The sequence below is a fragment of the Prunus persica genome, chromosome G5 (assembly GCF_000346465.2).
Source record: "Prunus persica cultivar Lovell chromosome G5, Prunus_persica_NCBIv2, whole genome shotgun sequence".
NCBI lineage: Eukaryota > Viridiplantae > Streptophyta > Magnoliopsida > Rosales > Rosaceae > Prunus > Prunus persica.
Genome location: NC_034013.1, coordinates 9,842,356 through 9,869,522, shown reverse-complemented (window position 1 = coordinate 9,869,522; position 27,167 = coordinate 9,842,356). Strand labels below are relative to the sequence as shown.

Genomic DNA, 27,167 nt, shown 5'->3' with positions numbered 1-27,167 from the left:
AAATATAATTTAATAAATGGACTTTAAACGGGCCGGTCCATTGAATTTTGGGCCAGCACAGCCCGCAATGGGCTACAAGTCGGCCCAACTAGTTGGGACTAATTACCTTGTCCTGGAACAGCCCAAAGATGCAAACCTTACAGTATTGAACCTTATTTAAGTGGGCCGTACTCGTGCTGTCCCAAGCCTCTCCGGTCTATTTGACACCTCTAGCCAAGATGCACGTAACAAAGGCTTGCCTATCTTGGGTTTCTCTCATATATGGTATATCCAGAATTTGCATACGGAAGCCATGGCCCAAGCGCATGCCACCAACCCTAAGGCTGTTTGGAACAATTTTAGGACCATTGGGCCAATACATGTGCTGGGCTGAACCCGGGCTCCTAGGTCTAGCCTTGTAGGTTTTGGTAGAATAGTAGACCTACCAGGTCCTACTAGTTAGGCTTCAAGTCTGTAGCACCCTGTAATATATATGACCCCACCATTCCACTGACTTCATCCCAATGGGCCCAGCCCAATCCACCCCGTTTTTTTTTACTCTTATACTTACTGCCTTTGCGTACTTCACAAGTTCGGTTTGCGGTTTTCAATTTCTGGTTTGGGGGATTTAGATTTTGATGAATTTTTACAAATTCTTCTAAGAGAGAGATCCCCCAAAGTATACTAAACTTTTATTGACTTTTCCAAAGTTGATGGAAATTCCATACAAATTCCATACAGTCATATAGACTTTTACAAAATTCAATAGAGCTAATTGGAGGACTTTTGCAAAATTTTGTAGAGCAAAATATTAAAGTTTTGTAGAATTGAAACTTGGGAGTTGGGAATACCTAATTAATCCAATGCAGTACGTTGCACGTTGGTTAAGACCACAAGTATTAGTTTGACAGAACTCGTTTCGATCGTTTTATTCATTAATACATGTTTTATTTATAATAAAAATTATACTAAAATTTTTTAATGGGTCCAACCATTATCAATCAATACCAACTCGTCACAATCCAAAACAGAAATTTTTAATATGAATTTGTTTCGTTTGAATATGTCGTGTACAATTTTGCCAGATCTACTACTTTCCTCAAATGTTTGGAAAGAGAAAAGACAGAGAGAAGAGGAGTGCAGTTGCCCATCACACGTAGTTCCATTGTGGTCCCAGGTGGTCCTCCCTCTTTGCAGCTGAAAAAAAGTTAAAAACAAAACCATATGAAAAATCAAAAAGGCGAAAAATAATCCTGACATTACACCCACTCACAAGCAGAGCCACGTGACAAACCGTGATGTGTTGAGTTCTAGCGACATGTGGCACCACCCCATTAGCCCATCTCTTCTATCAATCGTACGGAAAATTGCCTGTCATTTTTTTTTGCTAGGAGATCTCAACCCTTGTACGGACAAGTCATTATTTACAGAACTTTTTTTACTGTGCCCATCCGATGCCCCAAATTTACCTGCAACTTTGGGGGTTATATCGACTGTCTGAATTTAACTGGCAACCGACAGGAATGTTCGCTGTTTTAGCTTTCAAGCGCCTCGCTGCCCGCTCAAACAGTCACCGGCCACAGAAGGTTGTCAGTCACTTTACACACGCGTCACCAAAAGACTTGATAGCACAGAATTTGTGTGCCTCCAATAATTTATTTTTTTTACCATTGGGTAAAGGTATAGTAAGTGGGTTCACATGTGTAAGCTCAGCCTTAGGAATTTATTCTCTTCTTGTTTTTTTCTTTATGGGGAGGTGTCCATTAATTGCCAAAAAAAGAAAGGGGTTGTAGATTGGGTTGATGTCCTCCTTTCCTTTTTCATTTTATTCCATCTTTTTATATTACCTCAAATATACCTCATAGGGTTCTCTCTTATAGACTTTGAAACCTAAAAAGGGAAAGAAGCAAGTAGGGCAAATCCATCAATTTTCTGTTGATCTTCCTCCTCCCCCTTGGTCATCTTTCTCCTCAAATTTTTCCCTAGGGTTTCTGGGATTTCTCCATTTCACATATATCTATCTTGGATTTTGGTCTGCCCCCTTTCTATTTTTGGAAACCTTTCTTCTTCCTTTTTTTTTTTTTTTTTTTTTTTTTTTTTTTTCTGGGTTTTGGAAACCATTTGATTTTCTGGGGTTTTCCTTTGTTTGGAAGCTGAGAATATGGTTAGGGGGAAGACTCAGATGAAGCGCATAGAGAATGCGGCGAGCAGACAAGTGACCTTCTCCAAGAGAAGGAATGGGCTGCTGAAGAAAGCCTTTGAGCTCTCAGTTCTATGTGATGCTGAAGTTGCACTTATTATTTTCTCCACAAGAGGGAAGCTCTATGAGTTTTCGAGCTCAAGGTACGTTTGAGAAAATGAAAAGAAAACAAGAAACAATTATATATAATTTTAGATTCATCTTCAGATGGTTTTCTTCTTCATTTAATTAAATTTGAGCTCAAGTCTTTAATGATTTAATAAAAGCTGCTCTCACTATTTGCATAGTACATACACCAGTCAATAGATATAGGCCAAGTACCAACAGTTTCTCAGGCTTTGTCCATGTCTATGGGGTATCTATATATAGTATGTTTCTGGATCAAATCTTTTGGTGTTGATTTTGTTTCGTTGGATTGTGTTTTGGTTGAAAGCTTCTGGGTTTTAATTGGGTTTTTTTTTCTAGACACAGAAATAAGAGAGAGAGAGATCAGAAAGAGACTTCTAACAACCATTTTGGTTAGGTTTATTGAGCAGGAACTGTATAAGCTAGATTTAGGTACAGATATGATCTAAAGGTACAGATAGCAGAGCCTGAACTACCTTCACCAAGCGTTTTTTAAGTCGACTATAGTAAGTTGGCCTGCCAATTATATGACTCTTTATTTCTATTGATCTAATAAAATTCTATCGCTTTTTTATAAAAATCAATTTTATTACCTCTAAGTCTTATATATGCTTATGTAAATTAAGGTTAAATAACCACTGATAAACATGGAATCTTTTTTTTTTCTTTTTCCCACTGTATCTGAGTGGCCTTTTGAGGAAGAGGTTGTATCCAACCTTAATTTCCTTTCATGAAAAAAAGAAAAAGAAGGTCAGCGTAAATTAGCTTTAGTTTCTGGCCTCTCCATTTTTATATGTGTTATTAGGTACTTAAATATATGGGCCTCTTTCCAAGGTCTCCACTATATATGTATATAGCTATTTGATAAAGTAAGCTTAACAATCATGTTATAAGTGTAGGATTTGATTGATTTGTGACCAAATTGTTTCTTTAATTCTCATAATTAAGGAGATGGATGCTCAATCAAATAAAGCTTAATAGAGGGACCGCTAAGTATATCATTTATTGTGTTTGCTTGATGATAATTTTTTTTCGACCCTGAAGAAAAAAAGATCATATTTCTTCGTTTCATTTTCACATGACCTTTTTTTTTCACAATATCTTCAGATTAAAATGAGTACAAGATACTATTTGGTCAATAAAATTAAGATCGTTATTCGAAAGTGATCAAAATTTCACAACAAAAAGAGAAAGAAGAAGAAAGGTCGATCAAGATCTGAATGATAAAATGTAAAATGTAAGCTCACGCTTCGTGTAGAACAATGGTTCTACCTGAGCTAAAACTTTCTTTCACACAACTAGTTTGATCACTAAACGCAAACGGGTTGTTACAACTCAGACAGCAACTATAATAACTATAAAGTCCATCTCCTTTTAGGTGGTAACACTCGTCAGGATCTGGAGGCTTTCTCTTCACATCTGAAGCTTTATATCAGATCATGATCTTATGGGAAAAGGCTAAAATTTTTATTCATGCATAATTCATAAATGGTTTTTTCTATTGCTTCATGCATGCATTCGATATTTTCGCTGCGTGTGTGGTGCTTGTCAAATCTTCAGTTTTAGTGGTATTTCTTATGTATTGTTGTGGTTGGAGACACTTCAGTATCAGCAACACATTAGACCGTTATCAAAAGAGAGTGCAGGATCAAGGCCTCGGCAGTAAAGCAGTTCAAGTTGATATGGAGGTAAGCCACAGCTGCCATCATTTTCACATTGCTTTTATCAAACCTTTCAGAAAATTTTAAAGTATAAGTTGAAGGTATCATTCCAGTATCATCCCATACAATCAATTTGTCACACAATGGAATCTAAAACAAAGAGGATATTAAACCGGTGGGAATTGTGTTTATGGTTGCTTATTTCGTCCATCAGATAATTATCAGATGGTTGGGAGCATCTCTAATCATGCTCCTTATTTTCAAGTTAAATTTTATCTAAAAAGACTAGACAGTTACTTTAAGAGCTTTGTATAAAGTTTCGACTCCAACCATGCTCTTTGTGTCTATGTTTCTTTTGTTGAAAGGGAACGATATATATTAAACTAAAATTGAATTTCATTAGGCTTCAAACATGAGTCACTAGGAATAAAAATATTGGTTTAAAATAATATTTTGAATGAAAATTACTAATGACATGGAGCTACTACTTTCTTTGTCCTTAGATTTAGGAGCTCCTAAAGAAGTTAGGAGTTGGATAGGGAAAAAGGTTAAAGGTGAGTCTTTTTTAACTTCTCTCCAAAATTTGAACTTAGAAGCTTTTTAGAAAACCCATTAAAGATACTCTAGAAGTTACATATCTATTACTTGACTAAACGTGCATGATTCTAATTCACAGTTCAACAACATAAGTTTCTCAGTTAAGATTTTTTATTTTTTAGAGGAAGCGATGAATCTACTCAGAGAATATTAAACATATGCGAGTGTGTGGCGTTTCACTAGTCTGTCCCTCAATATGACCTACATTGCCTCGCCATACAATCAATGGAAGACAATAATTAATGAAATTTACATGTCTATGATATACAAATTTAAATATCTAATATTTTGACATAAACATAAATCCACAAATTGTTTCCGGATGAATACATACAAGTGCGGATATTCGCAATTAAATATATATATTTATATTGCAAGACTGTGAATATAAATTTTGCTTCAATGTTTCATTATCGCAGTTCAGCTAACACATTGGAAGAATAATATTTCCTTTATATATATATATATATATGTTTGGCATATATTCTCTTATCAAAAGCATTCTCTTTTAAAGAAATACACGATACTCTTGTTACTGAGTTTTTGGTAATTATTGGATTTGCATGCAGCATGGGAAGGATGACACTTGTAGCATGGCGAAGAAGATTGATTTTATTGAAGCTTCTAAACAGTTAATTCAATGCTCAACTTGAAATTTGTATTCTTAAGTTTATTCTAGTTATATATATATTGGCGAAAGAAGCTTATTCTAGTTTTGTATACTGCAATCAGAGTTTTGTTTTGGTCTGAGGTTTAAATATTTGTATGTAAAATATCCATATAATTTAATGCATATGGTGTAGGAAGCTCTTAGGTAATTGTTTGGAATCATGTTCAATAGAGGAACTGCAGCAGACAGAGAACCAATTGGAGCGAAGCTTAAGCAAAATTAGGGCTAGAAAGGTACTTTTTTGGGCCCATGCATTCTTTTTCATTCTTTTGGTCTGCACATAATTTTGGTTTTCTTTATATATTGCATACAATTTGCAGCAAAGATAGCATTAATAGTGTGAATATTACTTCATGTGGATCTCTACTGTGGGCCTCCTCTTGCCTCCTTTGGGAGAAAGACTTATATGAAACGGGAATAATACTTTTGCTATCCTTGGTCAATAATGCTATGACACGTGTGATACTGGGAATAGTAGTAATTAAGTTTTTCTCCTCTTTTAGGTGGTTTGTTAATGAATATCTCGCTCTCTTAATTGACACGTGGTGGTTATGATGTTGATATCACATTGACGAATCAAATCCAAAATTTATAACTGTTAATTGGAGAAACTAAATTAGTTATAATATATGGATGTGAATGTTGTAGTGTAAGACAACAGACCATGTGACAACTTAAGGATGTATATATTGCTAGACCGTGAATTTTGATCGCATATATTGAAGCAAAAACGAACTTAATTAGTGGTCGAAATTTACAATATGATAGCCAAACATGCTTGTGGTCCTAAAATGTTAGATATGTGTGTGTAGTATGTACTTTGATTCATGACCATAAACTAATGCACTTTGTTTTGCCTATTATCAGACTCAGTTATTGAGGGAGCAGATAGAGAAGCTGAAGGAAGAGGTAATTAAATAGAAGTGCTGTATTATAACTTGTAAGTACTCTTTTTATCAGAAAGTGCTAATATAGATTAATGTCATTTTCTTAATTTTGACTTGATCAGGAGAAAAACCTATTTGAACAAAATGCTAAGCTACGGGAAAAGGTAATCAAATCTTCTTTCTATAAACAACTTTGAACTTCAAACATGGCATGCACACCCTATGCAATTTTTGACACATTCAATCTGGGTTCATGATGATCTCCAATAAAGCATAAGTGATTAAATGGATATATAGTAACGATCTCTTGTCAAACTTTTGTTGTTGAACTGTGAATCTGAATCATACATGTACTGAAGTAAGAATTAACGTGATCAATAATCCTGTTGAAATGAATCATATTCACAATTTGACAACATAAGTACCAAAAAGTCTAAGAGAGAACCTTTCTCGATGCATAAACTGATCATAAATTACCAAAATTAGCCAATTGATTTACTTACTAATTGTATGACGGATTGATCCAGTGTGGCATGCAACCGCTTGGTCCTCCAAGCAAAATAAAAGATGGAGAGAATCGTGCAGTGTGCCAGCCCCAGACACCAGATATGGAGGATGTGGAGACTGAATTGGTGATTGGGCCACCTGAAAGACGAAGTGGCCAAAACCTATAGAATCATCTCAATACCAGTATTGGTGATAATAAAAGTTTACAGCTTCAAAAACCCGCAACTGCAGCTGCAAAGCTTCCTGACGGTCGCACAAGATTTTGGTGTGCACCAGAAATAATTGTGAAGCTAAACAGTTCAATATATAATGTATAGATCATAATATTTAAAGCTAAATGCAGAATACAATTAAATGTGTGATTATTATTTTTCTTGAAGTTCTGCTTGCAGTTTAATTGGAACAACATATGACTCTCTGATTGTATTTCATGGAAGTTAAATTGATCTTCTATAAAGTTAATTTTGCTTTCTAGCATTGGATCATTGCATGTATATATAGACTTTTAGTAAATATTGCTCGTTGTCTAATGTATTCGCATTCTCTTGATAAATGCGTTAAATGCATATCGAGTATGGTTGGAGTTGAGATATCTTAAAAAGAAATAGACTCTTTCTTGAAAAATTCCCTTGAAAAGTAGTAGATCAGCTTCACGCATGGCATCTGAAATTCTAGAACATGGTATAAAATGTCATTTTGGAGAAAAAGTTCACCGCAACAAAAAGGCTATCATGTCTATATGCTTTCATGAATACAAGGAGCTTCTGCCATTGGTAAGGGTGTGGAAACCTGTGTTTCCGAACTTCCCTTCCCAAATTGACACATCGGACCCTTCTGATATTTATTGAAATGGTAATTAGATGTTCTACTTATAATTCTAAACAAACGGAATAGTATTTTTTTGAGTTTAGGTTTACAAAATTAAGCCTACCACGGAACACATTTGTTTGAGTTTTGTACTTAAATTCTGTTTTAGAGTTTAAAAAGTCGAATTTAAATAGAATACAAACAAACCCTTGACCTGTAGACGTTGCGGTCCTATTTTGTGGACAGTAGGCCTCATACCCAACTCATAGAAGTGGGTGATTTGGACGAGCAATGGAAGTGCCGGCAGCTTACCAAACGTAAGGACTTCTGGTGTATGGTTATTGAAACTTGGTAATTAGATGTTCCACTTATAATTAGAAGGAAAATAAAAAGCACTTGCCACAGTTACAAATTATAAAGACTGAAATAACAGAAAAAAAAATGTTTTGGTCGGCAACTCTTTTGTTTGGATTTGGACTAACATGTATCCAAGTCCCGATGATGAGTGAATAGAAAGCCTCCAACGCGTAGAATACAAGAAAGAAGCATTTGATGCACAAAGACTAAAATATCAAAACGACAACGGATGACTAGTCACACTCCTAAACGTACACTAACACAACAAGATTTACTGGCAAGTCAAGATTACACGTCTTCAAATAAAATAATGGTTGCCTTAAAAATATATTAACATTCTTGAGATTTTTTGGGTTCAAAAGAAAGCAATTTTCCTTCCATATTTTTTTTCCACTCACTGGTCGCCAAAATGGGCTGGAAGGTATGCTCATACCTACTTATTATGACTTCGATAAAGGGGCCAAATTGTTGATTGAGAAATTAAGTCACATTTATCATTTTGAAGTACAAAATTGGTCCTCAAGTGGAACAAGAAAGTCCTTTTTGTTTGTTTCTCGGGAGAAATTATAGAATGGTATCGTATCACTATGTCAGCTGGTGATACTCCTCTTTAAAATTTGACACGTGTACAACTTTTTAACGAAAAATTAAAAGTTTACACTAACACCTCCTGAGGTTTTAATTTGTTTTCACAAACCCTTTTTCTTTGATTGTTTGTCCAAAAATTAATGATTTCATTTATATAAAAAACCTTATACAAATGACAAAATTAACCTCAATGAAGTATATGCAATCTAATCTCAAAGGCCAACTTTTTCATTTGGATTATTTTTTTTGTATAAAATCATCAATCTTTGAATGAAAAAAAATGAAAATGAGTTTTGTGAAAATAATTTAAAACTTCAGGGGGTGTTCTTGTAATTTCGAAAACTCAAGGAGTTTTGTGAAAAAGTCGAAAACCTCAGGAGGTGTTAGTGTAAATAACTCAAATTTGAACTTTATAGGAACCCTATGTGGTACTAAGTCACTCATATATCTTATCATGCAATGTATAAAGTGTAAAATATTGTAGTAAATCATTATAAATAAATGATTATGGTGTGCTTAATCTTCTTTCATTAATTACTACATATTTTCTACATTTTCAATGTTTGTCTTCTCGCTATATAATCAACTTAAATAAGTTAAACCCATCATGCAATGCATTTCCTTCAATTTTCTGTGATAATTGACTAAATAAACATCCTCCAAAGTTTCAAGAAAAATTTTCAAGTTATTCTTACAATTTTCGTGGTTTTTATTTAATTTTTATCGATATCGATAATATCCCGAAATTTCCATAAAAATTTCCATTCGACCAAATAATTTGGTGAAAACCTAAACTTGGAGCAACTCACCAAATAATTTGGTGAACACTATTCGACCAGACTTCCTAGAGTAAGGATCGGCTGTATATATGTATACAATAGGGCTTGCTAATCCTTTGAGTACCAACACACCACTGGCACCACTAGGATTCTCAACTCCACTACTAGAATTCAACCCCCCTTCTCCCAGTTCTATCTCCTCTATCAACTCCATCAACCCTAAATCCCCCTCGCTTCCTCCCATTCCCACTCGAGATCCACCCTTAGACCCAGCTGAAACCCATCCTCAGTCCTTGCCCCCAAGACCCAGACCCATCCTATTCCCTAGCCCCCCATCCCCACGCGAGCCTGCAGAGAGAGAGAGTTTCAATTTTCTGTTTTTTTTATTATTTATTATTTATTTATTTATTTTTAATGTACAAAATGATCATTTTGCCTTCATTTCTAACAATAAATTAGATGAAATGTTGTAGATTTGGACGGAGGGGAGAAATTGGAGAAAAAAAATATTCGAGTCTTTAATTTTCTTAAAAAATAGATGGTAGGTCAATTGAAACTAAGGTACAAGTTGAGAGGGCAAATCCCTAGTATACCAACCATAAAAAAAAAAAAAAAAAAAAAAAACCAGTGTGGTCCGTGATGTGCGGCAAAGCTTGACAAACTGACACGTATCAAACTCAAATGGGCAAATCTTCTAAGTTTCAAACGCTGAGCTCACAAGTTAACCCAAAAATCATTCTCAAAGCAAAAGCAAAAGCAAAAGCAAAGCACCCAAGTTTCAGTTAGAACTTCTCCTTTTCTTTGCTTGTTTTATAATCTTATTAATTAAGATAAGCAGCAGTGCAGCAGCGCCATAGACTTCATTGTGTTTTCTTTATTTGGATGCCAAAAAGATTGGAGCCAACAGAGAGAGTGGGTGTCTAAAGAAAACCCAAGTCTCTTGACTACAGAGATGGGTACTTTGACTGCTGCTTCCTCTGTGCTTCCTTCGGATTTCAAACCTTCACTCTCTCTATCTGATCACAGAGGCTCTCTCCTGCACTGTACAAAAATACCCAAGAAACGAAACAGGGCCATGGTTCCTGTAAGCTTCTTTTTCTTTTATTTTTTATTTTTATTTATAAAAAAAATTCACAAAATTGTTTCTTGGGGGTTTTTTTTTGGTGTGTGTGTGGGTTATTTTGGACAAGAATGGTTGAAATGGATTTGTGGGTTTGTTTGATTAGGTTGCAAGGCTATTTGGGCCAGCCATATTTGAAGCATCAAAGCTGAAGGTTCTGTTTTTAGGAGTGGATGAGAAGAAGCACCCAGGGAAGCTTCCAAGAACTTACACCCTTACTCACAGTGATATCACCTCAAAACTCACTCTGGCAGTTTCACAGACAATAGACAACTCTCAGGTTTGTGCCCTTACTTGTGTGTTGTGTCTGTTTTTCTTGAGGCTCAAGTAAAAAATTTAACAGAGGAAATCAAACAGGGGATTGTTGTTTATGTTATTAGCTATTGGTGTAGATAAAAAAGAAAATTTTTGGATTGATAATTGGGGAAATTTATTTGCAGTTGCAAGGGTGGTACAACAAGTTACAGAGAGATGAAGTTGTGGCTGAGTGGAAGAAAGTTAAGGACAAGATGTCTCTTCATGTTCACTGCCACATAAGTGGAGGTCATTTCCTTCTAGATCTGTTTGCAAGGCTGAGATTCTTCATCTTCTGCAAAGAACTTCCTGTTGTAAGTCATAAATTGATAATTAATTAATTACTCTCTTAATTACTGATTAATTTTGTCTTTTTTATCTTTATTAATATTTAAAACCAATATCTTAATAGGTTTTGAAGGCCTTTGTTCATGGGGATGGCAATCTGTTCAGCAAGTACCCAGAATTGCAGGAGGCTTCGGTTTGGGTTTACTTCCACTCTAGCATTCCAGAATTCAACAAGGTGGAATGTTGGGGTCCACTCAGTGATGCAGCAGCACCTTGTAGAAGCGAACCAGGTGGGGTCCACCAGGAAAACAGGAAGGAAACTTCTCCAAGCAACTGGGACTTGCCAGAGCCATGCCAAGAAGAGTGTAGCTGTTGCTTCCCACCATTGAGTTTGGTTCCGTGGCCCCAAGAGCTTCCCCATGTAAGTGAAACTAGATATGGGCCCCAGCAGCGCTTTGAGGGCCAAACCCAAGAAACAAACTAAAACAAATTCCTTAGTTTGTTTGATTTGATGTAAATAGAAACATATTTGTTCCTTTTGGCTTTCTGGAAGGTCTTTTGTTTTCGGAAGTCAGATTTATTCATGGGCAGACCTAGGCCTGGGCACGGGTCGGGTCGGGTCCAGTTTTGGCCGATCCGCGGGCCAAACCGAAGGCAAGATCGGTTCTCGGGTCGGGTCGGGTCAAGGGCAAAATTCGAAATTGGGCCGAACTGTAAATGGGCTTCGGTTCTCGAGTCGGTTCTGAGTTTGATCGGTTTGGGCTTGAGCCCAATTTTACCATTTTCAAAAGCCCAAATCATTTTTACTTTCAGCCCAAAAAGCTCAAATCAGATTTAATTTCAGTTAAAAAAAGCCCAAATCAGATTTAATTTCAGTTTAAAAAAGCCCAAATCAGATTTACTTTCAGCCAAAATCAATTTTTTGTTGTCAAATGGCCAAAACCTAATAAATTCTTATGAACAAGCCCAAATCACTTTTTACTTTTCTTTCAAAACCTGAAATTATGCAAATTCAACCTATAAAAATCCATCATTCCAATCTAAGTTTCTAAACAACTAAATGAATCTCACATTCACACATTCAACCAACCAAGCAAGAAAAGGAAATATAATCTCTTACAAACCATGACAAAAAAATAATACACAAATAAAGCAAGCAATCCAAATTAAACTTATGAAATTAAAGATTACAACCCATCACAAAAATACACATAAAGATAGCATCCTTGCAAAAAATCTGCTTCATCCATTCTTCCAAAACCTTAACAAAGCAACCTACACAACAATTAAAACAATTAACACAAAGTTTTACTATCAACAAACAGATTTAAACTGTGAAGCTGGTATAGAATCATCATTCCCAGGCAAATGAGCCTCAATAGAAGCTGGTTCCTATCCATAAACAAATTAAAAATATATTTAAACACAGTCAAACAAAGTTTCCTATCCATAAACAGATTAAAATATGTATCTTATAATATAAAAAACACATGTAAACTGTCAAAACAGATTTTCCTATCCATACAACTCCCTAAACATATATCCTATCCAAGAACCAAATTTAAACAGAGTCAAAACAGAATTTTCCTATCCATAAACAGATTAAAACATATATTCTATCCAAAAATCAGATTTCAACATATATTCTATCCAAAAACCAGATTTCAACACAGTCAAAACAGAGTATTCCTATCCATAAATAGACTAAAACAGATACAATCCAATTACCAGATTTAATCACTCCTAAATATTACTTTCCTATCCATAAATGGATTAAAACATATATATTATCCAAACAAACAGATTTAAACTGTGAAAACAGACTTTCATATCCATAAACAGATTACAATATGTATATTATCCAAAAAAACAGATTTAAAAAAAGTCAAAACAGATTTAAAACACACGCAGAATCAATAAAACAGATTATAGATTACAGAATACAAAAATATTAACTCAAAACAAAACAAAAATAGGGTTAGAAGCAATTTACCTCCATTTAAGCAAAATTTCCGATACTTTCAAAGCTCACAGCAGCAGAAATGCAAAACAACTGTGAATGAAAACAAAACTAGGGTTAGGTTACAAACAAGCTTCATTCCTTTCATAAATTCAAACCAATTTCAAACCAAATACCCTAAAATACCCACTGCTCTACAAAAACCCTAAAATTCAAACCAAATTTCTTTCATGCTCAAATCAAAACAGTCTCAAAAGCCACACAATTTAAAACTTATGTAACCATAAACTTATGTAACTTATGTAACCAAATTTCTTTCAAACTTATGTGATCATCTCTACAAAAAATCACTTGAATCCGATATCATTTGATCATTCAATTGAGTTCTTGAAATTTTAGTATTTTCTTGAAGCACCATGTTCATTGATTTTGTAGGACACAATTAGATATCGAAACGGTTTTCGATAATTATAAAAAAATTATAATTTTTATAAAAAAAATGACATATGGCATATTTTGAATGGAAGTACTACTAGCTGACGTGGTAGTACAGTACAATTCTATAATTTCTCCAATAGAAGGGGACTGATATTAAGGATATAAACTTCTTTTTTTTTTCCAATTTCCCCTTGCCGTCTACATCTCAACATTTCATCCAATTTTCTGTTAAATTATTAAAAAAAATTTGAAAAAAAAGAAGAAAAAGAAAACACAAAACTCAGTTTTTTTTCTCCCCCTCCTCCTCTGACCAATGCTTCTCTCGAGGCCAACCAGCCCCACCCTTGACTCACCTCCTCCCGCCTCCTTCTCTCTCTCTTGTCCCCCTATTCCCTTAGGCTTTAGGGTTTTGATCTTCTTTGTTGTTTTTCTTCCTTTTGTTCTCTACAAAGTGTCTCCTCTCTCTCTCTCTTCTCTCTTCCCCCTTCTCTCTCTTCACAGACATAAGGCACCGCCCACCCTTCACCCGCTCCCTCCTCCTTCTGTCTCCCTCTTTCTTCGACATCCACAACCTCACCTCCCAAAAAACCCAAACAGCCACCCAAAAAAAATTATTCAAGATCAAAACCCTAAATAGCCACCCAAAAAATTTTAAGATCTTTATTACTAACCTCACCTTACTCCCCAGGAAACCCAAACAGCCACTAAAGAAAAAAAATTCAAGATCAAAATCCTAAACATCTACCCCAAAAATGTCAAGATGTTTATTATTAAATTTTGTTTTCCTCCCTAACCTTGGCAGGGGGAGAGAGAGAGATGCAAAAAGAGAGAGTGGGAGGGAGAAGAAGAAGGGGGTGGGCACATGAGGGGAGAAGAGACAGAGGGTGGAGGATGGTGATGTTGGTGGATGTTGAAGAGAAGGAGAGGGAAAGAGATCGAAGAGAGGGTGGTGATTTTGGTGGCTGTCAAACAGAGGGTGAATATATCATTATTATTTCAATTTTCAATTTTTTTAATTTTTAATTATATATTTATTATTTTTAATGTTTGAAATGACCAATATGCCCTCATATTTAACGGTAAATTGGATGAAATGTTGATGATTTAGATGGTAAGGGAGAAATTGGAGAAAAAAAGAAGTTTATATCCTCAATTTGTTATAAAAAAAGGATAGGGGGTTAAATAGAAAGTTAGGTACAAGTTCATGGGACAAATCACTAGTATACCCGTTTTTCTGTATGGTTTTTTGTTTTTAATATAAGTGATAGTCTACAATATTCTAAACTATGAAAGAATAGTGTAAGAAAGTGGGCACATGATCCTGATCGACTGACCTAATTCACATGTACTTTTCTACTACGAATATGAGAAATATTATTGTCCCGTCGAAAAAATTATCATGCACTCCTCTTTTTTTATTGGAGTGTATGAACTTTTTTAAAATGCCAATAATAGCGCTGGTGGATGGGAATTAAAAGTGTTGTATATAAGTCATTTTACTCCAGTATCTTCTCATAACTGAACATGCAAATTATAATGGGAAATTGGGCAAAATATCACTAATTTACAAACTTATTGGTCATATACCATCCACCCTAAAACCCAGTAAAGTCGTATGGCTATACTTTCTTTTTTTTTTAAAAAAAAAAAATCGTGTATAGCTGCGCGGCTATACTTTTTTTAAGGAAGATTAATACAACCGCGTATAGCCGCACGGCTATACTATTTTAAAAAATTAATAAAAAAAGGAAGAGAAACTATTGTAGCAAATTCACAATCACACCATTCAAACCAACAGGAAGAGGAACTAAAAAGAAAATCATTCCAATTATGGTAGCAAAACTCACAAGACAAAATAATCCCCAAGTTACTGATCCTTTAGGCAATCATGTACATGTAGCTAACCAATTCAAATTGCAATGCCAAACCCACATCTAATACTAACAAAGCCGCTTCTGCTTTCCATTTCGTAACAAAAATAGAAATAACCAAATCAACTTAAATGTCTAAGCATCACCCGTAACACAATTATTGGATTAGTATAAGGTGATTTTAGAAAAACTACAAAAACCCACATAAATCAGGCAAAAAGATTCGAGCTTTTCTCGTTCATTTTCACTTTCCAGAAAATTTTCTTAGTAACCAAACAATGAAAAACCAAAAAGACAGATGCCAAAGGTCGTACCCCACTCATCTTCTTCATCAAGAGGTTGAGTGGTTCGCACTGGAGAGGGGTCCATTGGGACGCTGATGATCATGGATTTGGCCAGCCACAAGGCGCAAAAACTCAGATCAAGATCAATCCAACAGCTCAAATCCAAACACAGCAAGTGAGAGAGAGAGAGAGAGAGAGAGAGAGAGAGAGAGAGAGAGCGAAGAGAAAAATGAAAAAGTGAGAAAAAGTGTTTAGTGGCCAGTAAGTATATATTTTTTTATTTTTTTATTTTTTTGGTCAGAAGTATATATATTTAAAAGTTATATTTGCAAAATGTGTGGGTACATGTGGTATTTGTATATTAAAGTTGGATTGCAGTTTTAAGAAACTTTAATAAAACTGCGAATAGCCGTGCGGCTATACTATTTTAAAATAAAAAAATAAAAAAAGAGTATAGCCGCACAACGATACTATTTATATATATTAAAAAAAGACTTGTCTAGCGACTAGGTGTCACGTGTCAAAACAATAAAGCCTGACGACTATACTTTAAAAAATAATAATAATAATAATAAATCGAGTATAGCTACGCGACTGTACATTCATTCATAGTTAGTAAACTATGGAATGAGAAAAAATATTTATAAAAACGTATGTGTTTTATTTGGTAAAATTTTGGCAAATTACAACTTAAACATTTCGGCCACTATATTATATATTAATATAAATTATATAAATTATTTTTATTCAATAATATGTGAGAATTATGTGTATAGTACTTGAATTTTGTGTGTCTTATTGAAATTTTTATAAAAATACATGTATTAAACATGAAAAATACCTACATACCTGTATAATATGAGTATTGTATGTTTGCTTTTTTTTTAAAACGTGAACTTTACCGAGTCTTTAAGACGTGTGCAGAACACGAATGTATTATTAAAAAATACGTACATACATGTATAATACATTATTAAATATGAAAGTGCTAAATTCTTTATATGGGTAATAACTCTGAAAAAGTAAAAAATCAAAAGGGGACAATAGAGACTCAAGTAATCGCCTAATAGTAATGGATAACGCTCTAAACTACTCTAATCGATAAGCGAAAATCGACGAAAAAAATTTAAAAGGAAAAAAGGATCCCACTATAGATCGACTATACTATTTATTAAAACAAAAAACCCAGTAAAGCTGAGCGGCTATACAATTTTTTTTTTTTTAAATTTTAAAAAATGGAGTATAACCATGCGGCTTGATTATTTATTAAAAAAAAAAAAAGAGGACGTGCTAGAGTCCACGTGGCAAAATAGGTATAGCCGCCCGGCAATACTATTTGTAAGATTTCAAACCGAGTAGCTATGTTGTTTGTAAGATTTAAAACCGAGTAGCTATACTCGTTCTAAAAAATAATTAAAAAAGGACCCGCCTAGCTCCTATACGTGTCAGAACAGTAAAGTGGCGCGGCTATACTTTTGAAAAAAATAAAAAACGAGTATGGCCGCACGGCTATACGATTTATAAAAATCAAAAGAGAACGAGCCCATCCCACGTGTCAAAATAGGTATAGGCGCTCGGCTATATTATTTTTAAGAAACAATACTAAAACCAAGTATAGCCGTTCGGCTAGACTATTTTGAAAATTAAAAATTATAAAACCGGTTATAGCCGCCAGGCTATACTATATATATATATATATATATATAAAAGGACCTGCTGACGGTACGTGTAAAAACAGTAAGCCGCACGGCTATACCATTTAAAAAAAAAAATTGGATAAATCCGAGTATAATATGATATAATACGGAGGCAATACAATGTTCTGGGCCAGTTCCATACAAATTGATTTCCTCATTCTTTACCACGACCCACTTGAGGAAAATCCATCTCTTAAGCAAATCCAAGTTGCAGAAAAGGCTCTCAAAAGTGTTGGAAGTTGAACATTAGGATGATCCAAATGAGAGAGAGAGAGAGAGAGAGAGAGAGAGAGAGAGAGAGAGAGAGAGAGAGAGAGAGAGCAGAAGAAGAGAAGTGAAACCCACAAGATGCAGAAAAAGGAGAGAGGAGATGCATGATTGCGGTTTCATCTCTGAGAGAGCAGAGCAAAAATTCGAAGAATAAACCAAAATTTTCAGAGAGGAGAAGAGAAGAGAAGAGAAGAGGAGAGAGAGAGAGGAGAGAGAGAGAGAGAGTAAAGAGGGTGTTCCGAGAGAGCAAATGAAAAAGTGTGCAGAGGGAATAAGTAGGCAATATATAAGTATTTATAGATAATATCTCATCAATGAATATATGCTGGATGGTATATGACCAATAAGTTTTAAAATAGTTTAAAAGAGATATAAATTTGAGCTTAAACATTTTCCTTGACGTCGCCAACTTCTATAGTTTTGGAGCAAAAAATGTGAAATAATTGTGATCCATTTACAAAGAATGTGAAGATACTACATCACAATGACCAACTTATCTTTCAGTATTCTCTCTTTAAATATACAAGGGAGCACCGAGAAGGTGAAAATAATTGATAACAACCCCCCTCTCGATCTATACATATTTAGGCTACTGAAGTGGGAAAAAGAGAATAAATAAACATTTGAAAAAGATTAAACCAATCATCGCTTCAACTCTCGTCTTAGCCTTTGGGGTCCCAGTAAAATCTCTGGTTTTTTGCGGGTTGATTTAAGTTTACCATCCGATCAGCTCTTTTATCATGTCAAAAAGAAATGACATATCATCCTCATTCGATTCCCATTCCTCGGCCAATACGAGCAATTGCGAAGGTTGCTAAGTTGGTATCGAAGTCCTGCAGGAGGTCACCGGATCACAGTTCGTCCAAGTGATGATGCTCCAATTTCACTTTCTGTGTTCTGCAATAATAATTTGATTTACATGAGTAAGGGAAAAACACAGGGAACAACTAAATGCAATATAGAACACTTGCATAAACCAATTTTAATTCACGTTCTCAGTAGAATGTCAAGGATATGGAACACAATTAGTTCCTCACCACAAAAGCAGAATAATCAATGCCACTCATTATATATACATTATACCCTAGTCAAATTACTAACAAATAAGGAATAACTATTAACCAAATTGATGGCATGTAGTATGCATTAATTTCCGTCAACTATTGAGTCTTTTTACCTGGGATTTAGGGGAAGGAAATACATTCCAAAATCTAAGTGTTTCATCTCCTGCTCCAGTGACAATCGTCTGAAACAACAATAATCAATGTAATAGATCAGAATATGCATAAAGGAACGTCAATTAATTTGCATAACCATAAAAAAACGGCAGGTAATTAGAAGGAATTGGGGGTACATTACCTGTCCATCGGGCGAGATAGCAAGATAAAGAACTCTGTATGTATGGCCGGTAAGAGTTGCCAGCTGCATCAGCAGAAGAAAATTGAAAATTAGAAACGGAAGTAAAGACATTTATTGGTTACAGGAATTCACAAGACTTTGGCACGTTGGTACCTTGGACATGGTGGGATATCTCCAAACTATTATCTGATTTTGGGAGTACCCGTGGGTGCTGACGAGTTCATTGACATTTTTAGACCACACAAGATTGCATACCTGCAAATATACAATGGATGGAAGCACAGTCCATATTAGAAAGAGGGAGGGGGAGGGATTTCAGTCACCAACTAATTTCATTTCTATGAACAGAAATATATCAACATTTAACATCACGAATGAGATAAATCCATGTTTTTCTGAGTACATATTTCTTCCTTTCATCTAGCATCTAGATGCAAAACGCAGCAAAATTAATCAGATTCAAGTTGCAAATGTGTTAACCCCAGTTTTCTCCCTTTACCAATACATGGAAAAGTTCAAAGTAAAAAATTGAAGTTACATCATTCTATATTGGGTGGAATGATCAACTCATTAGAAAAAGAACAGTGTTAAGAAACAAGAAGTTTGGGAACTATTGAAATAATGGCATCCAGTGCAATCAGTCTAGGTTCAATAAATATTCCCCACAGGGCAAAGCTTCCTTTCCGCATGAATATTTAAAGCAAACCAAGAGGAAAAGTAAGCATATCAAGCAAACCAACAAGTTTTTCACCTGACTTCCAGTGTCCATGCAGCTCAAGTGTGAGTTAGTGGTTGTATTCCAGAAACGAATACACCGGTCTGCAGTTCCTCCCCCAGATGCAAGAAGTCCATGAAGATGGGGAGACCATGCAATAGCTTTCACAGCTGCAGTATGCTCACAGTATTTCAGCACCGGTTGAGTTGAATGTTGATTCCAAACAAAAAGCTGTATATACAAGGGACAAATGATCAGTTATGAACAGGAAGCATGACCAAATTACAAAGCACATAGCGTAAGTCAGGCTGAAAGGAAAATGTAGCATACCCTATTATCATTCCCGCCTGATGCCAACTCACGGTTATCGTAAGACCACTTCAGTCCACAAACCTAAAGAACAATAAAATTATTTTCAGACTGAGAAAACATAAATGAAACAGAATATTGCATACAGCATATATGATAAAAACAAAACAACTGGTATACTACCCAAAGTATAAATTAGAAAACTGAAGGATTAGAATAAGTAACATTCATGAAAGCACACTCGAGTCCAAAAAGTTTAGCAGTCCTTTATTCAACTTGCAAGTTCAATCAAACTGAACATGAAATAAAGGATTCTGACCTCTGACTTGTGTCCGGAAAGTTTGCTAACAAAATCTTCTTGAGCACGAATATCACGTTGAAGAATACTCTTGTCCCGGCTACCAGACGACAACATAGACGAACTCCAGGCTAAGGCTCCAATGCGCAGCCGATGGCCCTCCATAGTTCTTATCCTTCTACAACGAGATGCATCCCAAATCTACAGAGTAGGTAATGATTGCATCAGCTAATCATTCAGCAGCATATAAGCAAATGCACAAGTTTAACAGTAAAACTAATATGCCAAGAATTAAAGATAAGAGGTTGGTAGATATGAAGTTCATGTTGTAATGCTGCACAAAACTTAATCCACAAACTGCTCACGTGCAACTGTCTTGAATATCAAATTATCACATAAATTTACAATCATAACTTGATTATTGTACACAATGTAATCTGGTTCCAACAAAGGCAGGACACAGAAGTGGCATGTTACAAATAACCAGACCACAAGTCAAAAGTTTATCAATGAGTGAATGTGCATAAAAAGATCAAATAAAAAAAGTCACCAAAATCAGAATCCAATTCTGTTTGGATTCATAGTTCCAAACACTGTCACAATGTAAAGAGCAGGAGATGGAGATTCCCAGTTAACCTATTCATAGTCATATCTAAAAACCAGTGGCATAGATTATCTACAGCTCTGAACACCTAGTAAGGAATCTTAAGATTAAAACAATACTTGGAGATTCTAGAATGATAAAGTACAACCGATAATGTCTAATTATGCACCAAAAATATTTGATATGATGTGTTGGTGGGAGTGGCTCTGCTAAGGAGACCAGACAGGGGCTTGTTTATGCTGTTACACCTTTATTGAGCTAGACAGGACATTGTTATTTGTAGTAGCCTATATTCTAATATTGAAACTTTTCCACAACTTTCGTAGTTCAGATAAAAATTTTCAAGCATTATGTTGTTCGATGATCATATCCCACATGATAAAGTCACAAACTTGTTGCTTAAAACACCTACTGTTTAGATGTTGTTGCAAGTCCACCTTTAATTCCAATTTTCAATATTAAAATATAAAAAATAGCATCTCAATTTTAAACCTATAAGAATGCAACATGTCTGATATCATGTACAAGTATCTCTTACTTGGACTTTCCCATTGCTAGTTCCAACAGCAAGATGAGTCCCACGCTGAGCCCAGCCTACGGAACAGACACTGTCATCAATCCCCAAGTCGCATAACTTAGTTACCTGGAAGTAACATACAATGATCAAGTTAAAAAAATTTATACAGGCAAAGACTCAAATTAGCAAAATTTCACACTAACACCAAGAAAAGAACACACTAGATGATCAGAACAGTCATAAAAACCTACAAGGTTGTGACTTGTGACATTGGAGAACGTACATTTGCCTCAAGTAATACTCAACCAAACAAAATTACAACAATAATGTAAGGATTAGAAAACAGAAGCAAAGTCAGTGAAGCTAGAGCTCACCTTACTACTACAAGCATTCCACAAATAAACACAATTGCCCAACCCAACAGCCAGCACATTATGCGAAGACCAATCCACAAGATTCAAATAAAAGTCGTCTTGCAAAGCAGGTGCATCCAAAACCTGAACAAGAAACAAAACTCCATAAACCCAATTGACAAAATTCAAACACCAACCGAACCCAAATCAACAAAAAGACCAGAAATTGATAAAATTTACCTTATAAGGCGACCTGGGAACCTTCCTAGGAGCCTTGACCGGGCTATGGTGAACCCCAGTGACCACATCATCGAACCCAAACGGCGAGAGCGAGTGCATGGACCGGCGAGTCTCGGTCTTGAACCGGAAGATGTTGGGGCTGGGCGGGTTTATCTGAATCAAGTTCCGCTTATCTGGCGTCGCCGGAGGGACGACACCGGCGGCGTCGGGGCCGAAGAGGGCGGCGCGTAAGAGCGTGGCGTAGGCGCTAGAGGAGTCATCGCGGCCCTCGGCCGGAGTATTCGAGATGTCGAAGAGGGCGAAGTTGGAGCCGGATCTGCTTGGGATGAACCTGTCGGAGTAGATGGTCCTCGACGGAGATTGGTGGTGGTTGGAGTTGATCATTCGGTCGATGTGCCGAGATGGCGCTAGGGATTGCAGAGCCTGAGGGGTGCGCGGCACAGCCGGAGGCGGATTGAGCTGCGACGAAGACGAAGATGGGGTTCTCGGAGCTGGTTGGTTGTTCGACAGTGGTGCCGCGGGATCGTCCATGGAAGATCACTGTGTATGTGCGTGTCTCTGTCTCTCTGTGTGTATTAGAGAGAGAGAGAGAGAGAGAGAGAGAGAGAGAGAATGGTTTGGGATGGCGATGGAGAGAGAGAGAGAGAGAAGGAGAGGGTTGATGCGTTTGATGGCTAGAGACTTCACTAGTAATTTTCCCGGGAAAAACTAGGTAAGAAAGTAGTTAATTATCCCGGGAAAATCATAAGGAGGTTATATTGTGGTAAGGGGCTTTGGGTAAACAGTTAAAGGCTGGAGCTTTAGGCTTCACACTTTAAACAACTAACTCTTTTTCCTTTTTTCTCAAGGAAGATTTATAGAAACCTACCAAAACTGGGGGATTGAGTTTCCCTTTTATTTCTTTACCAAGTTTCAAAATAATAATAAATTGGGACATGGTGTACAAAAATTTTGCTATAGAAAGTTTTGCTTGTAAGTTTATACATGTGGTGGTGAAAGTTTTTCAGATTTTCAGATTGAATAGATTACCCATGTTGCATATTTTGTGTAGTTATTATGCTAGGATCATGTCTGCTTTAAAATCAAGGGGATGCATGTGGATTTCCATTTTTAAAAAAAAACATAAGGCATGCTGGATTTAAGTACTGGAGTGGGTTTTTAGGATTTGGGTTATAATATATTCAATTCTGTTATGGAAAAAACTTTTTTTTTTTTTTTTACTCCTTAAAATTAAGGAGGAGTTCATTCTTACAATAAATGTGATTTCAAAAAGTGTCAAATTTTTGTAATATTCTTTTTTCTTTTTTATTGAAACTTTGTCAATATTATTGGAATTTGACTGGTGTCAAAACCCATTGATTTTGAGGAAGAATTCATCCTTAATTTTAAGGAGTCAAGCTATGCTCGCGCTTAAAGAAAAATTTATTTTAATAGAAAATTGTATGAATTTGTTGATAAAATAAACTCATCTACAATTTACTGGTGAAAGTTAATTGCTTATAAGGAATGTTGGTTGCGTGAAGATGCATGCATGTAAAATATAAATCATAAAAGGGTAACAAAGAACAGCTAGGATATCATTTCGAGCATAAAAAAGAACAGCTAGGATATGATTAAAAAAAACAGCTTAGAACTTTTATATCATATTATACTTTCCGGAAGAGAGACACTTCTCAAAATCTCAAGAGGTGTTGCATGTGCTTACAGTTAAGAGTAATTATCTTGAGATCTTGTTGGAATTCTGATCTAATAAGGAGATTGCCCCTTCTCACTAACTCATCCATCTTTCCTTTTTCTTTCTTTTTTACAAAGTGAACTATTAGAATTTATAGGTAGGTGGATTCAATCACGGATGCAAGAGCGCGAACACAGTACCATATTCAACTAGCCTTAATTTTAAAAGTATTGAGTAATGTTTAGTTTACTTAGGGATGCTCGCGCAACATTTGAAATACAAGCTTTTAGGCATAGTAACAATCTCTTGATGACCGATCATTACTAGTATATTCAAATGCATTCTTATAATTAGACATGACAAAATTATAAACACACGAAAGCACCATACGAAGAAGTAAAATTAAGTGTTCGGGTCAAGCCATATTAACTAGGTTGAGATTTCTCCCTTAACAGAGTGAACAATAATAACACGATTATTAATAGGTCGGATCAGTATTTATTGGCAAAACACGACAGTGACATGGGTATCTTTATTCAATATGCTTTTAGTTCTTATTTTTTGTGAAAATTCTCTTAGCCTATAATTTATTTATTTCTTATGTATGGTTTTTGGTACTTTGGTTCAACATTTGTATGTAATGTGTTTGAAACTTATGTCTCTATCGTATTGTAAGATGCTTTCTTTATGTTATACTATTACTTGGTACCAAATGGTAATTTTCTTATATTTTGGAGTTCTGTTGAAAAAATAAAGCAAAATGGGTAAACGGGTGAATCATGACATGATGACACGCAAAATTTTTAAACGGATTTGAGTTCATAACTTTAGACATGATAAGTTAACCGGAGAGGTTTATGTTGAAAATAATTTCACACAACACGAAATGTTGTTAGGTCTACTTATAAGGTTATGATTTTCTTTGCCACGTAATAAAAATTTGAATATCTAATGCAAGGCAAGAAGCTTGTAGCTCAAATAATTAAACACATTCACCCTATTTCTCCAATATTGCTTGTATGTTCCTAACGAAAAGAAATTTATGCAAGTGTTGCACCTGCCCAATTGTTCTTCACTAGAAAGTAGAACTCATCTGTATGTATGGGCTTCAAAAGCTATCACATAAAATAGGTAATAAATTCATTGCAGGCCTATAGCATTGTTTCACCGACAATTTCAATGTAAATGGTGGGTTAAGAGCGTTTTGAAATTTAAAGCATCAATGGAATTGCCTTTGACACAATAAAGAAAGGTAAAGGTGAGAATCATTGTGTTAAGGGATGAGGGATGACTTTGCCTTTATCTCAGAAGTGACTAGAAATCAAAACTATTCTTTTTCTAAAGGTTGCATGCATCTGATCAAAGTGGAGATCCAAAGCTTTGCTACTTTTTGTCCTGTGGGATAGGAGTGCCACCAGCAGCAGCACAATAAAATTTCAGAAAATTCTGCATTATATTTCCATATCTGAATGAAATTTTGTGTGTTCTCTGTTCTCTTACCTTAATCTGCACAAGTTCAGATTGAAGACCTTTTTTCAGCCAGATTTCGGAATATCATAGAGAGTGTAGCTTTCCCATGTTTACCAGATTCTCTGTTCTTTGTTGGCCAATATACTCATGGTGTGCCATTGAAACTGGAAAAAAAATAATAATTGATGAAAAAATGCAACTTTATTTTCAGGTTGAAATATGCTATATTTTTCCCAGTTAAATATACATTTTAAGGTAAAAAGAACAAGGGATTGCCACAGCTCAGAAAGTAGAATTTCCTTGTTCCACTCCAATGGAACCTTTGTAAAATTGGTTAAATTCAAATTTATCTCAAAATAAACATTGAATACGTTTTCATTTCAGCTAATATTACAAAAAGAATAAGTTTGAACAAAAATGAATGCAACTCAATGAGGAGGAGGTATGTACTCATGCTCAAGTGTTGGCGTTGTTCGAGTGCCTGATGCGGTAGGAGCTCTCACATGTCCAACCATTGATACCTGCAAAGCTTCCTCTTCATAAGCCCTTCTCTCCATTTCCTCCATCCTTGACCTCTTCTTCACCCTCACAAACATTGCCACCAGAAGCAGCCCCAAGAGAAAAACACCTAAAGCAGATCCAACTGAGCTACCTACTGCCACTTTCCACGGGCTCACTCTCTTGCTTTTGTTCAACTCCACTGGTGATGGCTTCTCAATAACCAACCCAAAATGACCATGCCTTTTTGCAATACAAATGTAAGGTGAAGCCTCCTTTGCTAAAGCCACTTTGCCGGCACCTTCAAAACTAGCACATAATGGCCTTGTACCCAATTCGTTGTTCACCCTTGTGATATTTCTGAAGTCTATTCTGATGGGTTTTTCTGCAGCTTCAATTCCAAGCTCAAAAGGGTTGCTGAAGTTCACATCAGTACCGGCATTATAAGCTAAGAGGCCTAGTATAGGGGAAACAAGCTGATAGCCAGATAAGTCATAATTGGCATAATATATAGAAGACCAATTGTAACCCAAGTTTTGTGTAACTATCATGACCCTCTCAGCACATGGATGCACAGATACACCAAGGTCTAGATGAAATTCCTTTACCTGCGCACCGTACCTTCGGAGACTACCACATCTGAATCTTGCTGTGTCAACTATGATGCCAGAGAAGTTTGCTGGTAAATTTACAGTGTGTAGAACTCCTGTCCTGAAGTGTGTGTCATAGGCCTTGAAGGTGTAGTCCCGGATGAGCAGGTCGAGTAGGCGAGCTGACTTGATCTTCTGAGCTTCAGTTTTTATTAATGCTATGGATATGCATGAGAGAATTACCAATGTGAGAGAGAAGAGAGAGCCCATGTGAGAAAATGAGCTTGATTTTGAAGGATGAAGGTGGTAATAAATCATAAATGTACAACGGTTTTCTACACTAAAAGAATGGCTATGGCTTGAATTCTATGAAAACTAGATCTAAATGAGTTTCTTTTTTTCCAGAGGATATAAACAGGTACAAGATTGCAAAGAGTTAAGCTTATCACACTGTTTGAAGACTTTATAGCTCAGAAAAAGCTCTGGTGGATTAAAAGGTAAGCAAGTAAAAGGGAAAAGAAAGTTCTTACTTTGTTTCCCTTTATGTAGGTCTTGGAGAGAATACAAGTTAGGTTTTGACATTTTTGATCCAAAACTAAAATGTTGCCTGCTGTTTTCTGTAGGAGGGTTGGTCAATGCAAGACCTCACAAAATCAAGTTTGGACAACAGCAAAATATACGTACTTGTTTGTTTCCTTTCGAAACTAAAATTGGGCTTCCAAGAAAAAGAAAGTAAAATATTGAGGTGGGAAGGTTGAAGAAATGATGTTAAAGCCTTGGTGATGATGACACTTTGTGGAAAAAGGAAGAGAAAAAGGGAAGCTTGGCGTGCTTAGGCAATGAAATGAGAGGCCCTCTTTGGGGAGAAAGACATTCATGAAACGGGGATAACATTAGTTTGCTATCTTTGGCTAATAACGTTATGAAACGCATGATAACATTTTCACGTGACATAGCATTATTGGTCTAGGTGAGAGGAGAGAAACTTTCATGCAACAGAAATAGCATTTTTTTACTATCCTTAACCAATAACGCAATAACACGTGAGATACCTTTTCACAGTACAAGAATTTTTTATGCTTTGGGAGGGCATAATATTGCTCCTAATTGTTCGTTTGATTTGATAACATGTTCCCCACTTTTAACCACTTTGTGGGGG

At 35.7% G+C, this 27,167-nt stretch overlaps 4 protein-coding genes and 1 long non-coding RNA gene across 6 annotated transcripts; 2 read left to right on the top strand and 3 right to left on the bottom strand.

Annotated features, from left to right (window-relative positions):
• Positions 1,747-7,104, top strand: LOC18776314 (agamous-like MADS-box protein AGL14). The gene is made up of 8 exons (XM_020564893.1): positions 1,747-2,011; positions 2,133-2,322; positions 3,912-3,993; positions 5,133-5,194; positions 5,367-5,466; positions 6,101-6,142; positions 6,243-6,284; positions 6,648-7,104. Exons 2-8 carry the CDS (start codon positions 2,141-2,143, stop codon positions 6,792-6,794), a joined length of 657 nt encoding a protein of 218 aa, XP_020420482.1. The 5' UTR covers positions 1,747-2,011; positions 2,133-2,140; the 3' UTR covers positions 6,795-7,104.
• LOC18778046 (protein STAY-GREEN, chloroplastic) lies at positions 9,879-11,434 on the top strand. Its single transcript, XM_007209397.2, has 4 exons — positions 9,879-10,242; positions 10,385-10,558; positions 10,719-10,886; positions 10,985-11,434. The coding sequence occupies exons 1-4, from the start codon at positions 10,111-10,113 to the stop codon at positions 11,342-11,344; spliced, it is 834 nt and encodes a 277-aa protein (XP_007209459.1). The 5' UTR covers positions 9,879-10,110; the 3' UTR covers positions 11,345-11,434.
• On the bottom strand, positions 11,849-15,943 carry LOC109949262. Its single transcript, XR_002271827.1, has 3 exons — positions 15,444-15,943; positions 12,854-12,913; positions 11,849-12,135 (listed from the first exon to the last, which is right to left on the bottom strand). It is a non-coding gene; the product is annotated as an uncharacterized LOC109949262 (long non-coding RNA).
• LOC18777428 (protein FIZZY-RELATED 2) lies at positions 17,757-22,514 on the bottom strand. The gene is made up of 10 exons (XM_007211178.2): positions 21,776-22,514; positions 21,557-21,679; positions 21,204-21,308; positions 20,083-20,262; positions 19,785-19,847; positions 19,491-19,685; positions 18,893-18,994; positions 18,740-18,802; positions 18,558-18,626; positions 17,757-18,277 (listed from the first exon to the last, which is right to left on the bottom strand). Exons 1-10 carry the CDS (start codon positions 22,304-22,306, stop codon positions 18,224-18,226), a joined length of 1,485 nt encoding a protein of 494 aa, XP_007211240.1. The 5' UTR covers positions 22,307-22,514; the 3' UTR covers positions 17,757-18,223.
• LOC18778053 lies at positions 24,567-26,612 on the bottom strand. Of its 2 annotated transcripts, XR_002271751.1 has the most exons (3): positions 25,371-26,612; positions 24,951-25,084; positions 24,567-24,845 (listed from the first exon to the last, which is right to left on the bottom strand). XR_002271751.1 is itself a non-coding variant. In XM_007210557.2 (2 exons), exons 1-2 carry the CDS (start codon positions 26,324-26,326, stop codon positions 25,066-25,068), a joined length of 975 nt encoding a protein of 324 aa, XP_007210619.2. In that variant the 5' UTR covers positions 26,327-26,612; the 3' UTR covers positions 24,950-25,065. The 2 variants fall into 2 exon arrangements, 1 of the variants encoding a protein (XP_007210619.2); XM_007210557.2 differs by lacking the exon at positions 24,567-24,845 and having other exon boundaries at positions 24,950-25,084.

What these genes read in the sequence shown, in the direction of transcription:
- LOC18776314 (XM_020564893.1), top strand. Translation starts at nt 2,141, where the DNA reads ATGGTTAGGGGGAAGACTCAGATGAAGCGCATAGAGAATGCGGCGAGC. An exon ending in TAGAGAAGCTGAAGGAAGAG is followed by an intron (nt 6,143 to 6,242) that starts GTAATTAAATAG and finishes TGACTTGATCAG; the next exon opens with GAGAAAAACCTATTTGAACA. An exon ending in ATGCTAAGCTACGGGAAAAG is followed by an intron (nt 6,285 to 6,647) that starts GTAATCAAATCT and finishes GGATTGATCCAG; the next exon opens with TGTGGCATGCAACCGCTTGG.
- LOC18778046 (XM_007209397.2), top strand. Translation starts at nt 10,111, where the DNA reads ATGGGTACTTTGACTGCTGCTTCCTCTGTGCTTCCTTCGGATTTCAAA. An exon ending in GAAACAGGGCCATGGTTCCT is followed by an intron (nt 10,243 to 10,384) that starts GTAAGCTTCTTT and finishes TTGTTTGATTAG; the next exon opens with GTTGCAAGGCTATTTGGGCC. An exon ending in TCTGCAAAGAACTTCCTGTT is followed by an intron (nt 10,887 to 10,984) that starts GTAAGTCATAAA and finishes ATATCTTAATAG; the next exon opens with GTTTTGAAGGCCTTTGTTCA.
- LOC18777428 (XM_007211178.2), bottom strand. Translation starts at nt 22,306, where the DNA reads ATGGACGATCCCGCGGCACCACTGTCGAACAACCAACCAGCTCCGAGA. An exon ending in CTAGCAATGGGAAAGTCCAA is followed by an intron (nt 20,263 to 21,203) that starts GTAAGAGATACT and finishes CCTACTCTGTAG; the next exon opens with ATTTGGGATGCATCTCGTTG. An exon ending in CTATCTCGCCCGATGGACAG is followed by an intron (nt 18,627 to 18,739) that starts GTAATGTACCCC and finishes TTGTTGTTTCAG; the next exon opens with ACGATTGTCACTGGAGCAGG.
- LOC18778053 (XM_007210557.2), bottom strand. Translation starts at nt 26,326, where the DNA reads ATGATTTATTACCACCTTCATCCTTCAAAATCAAGCTCATTTTCTCAC.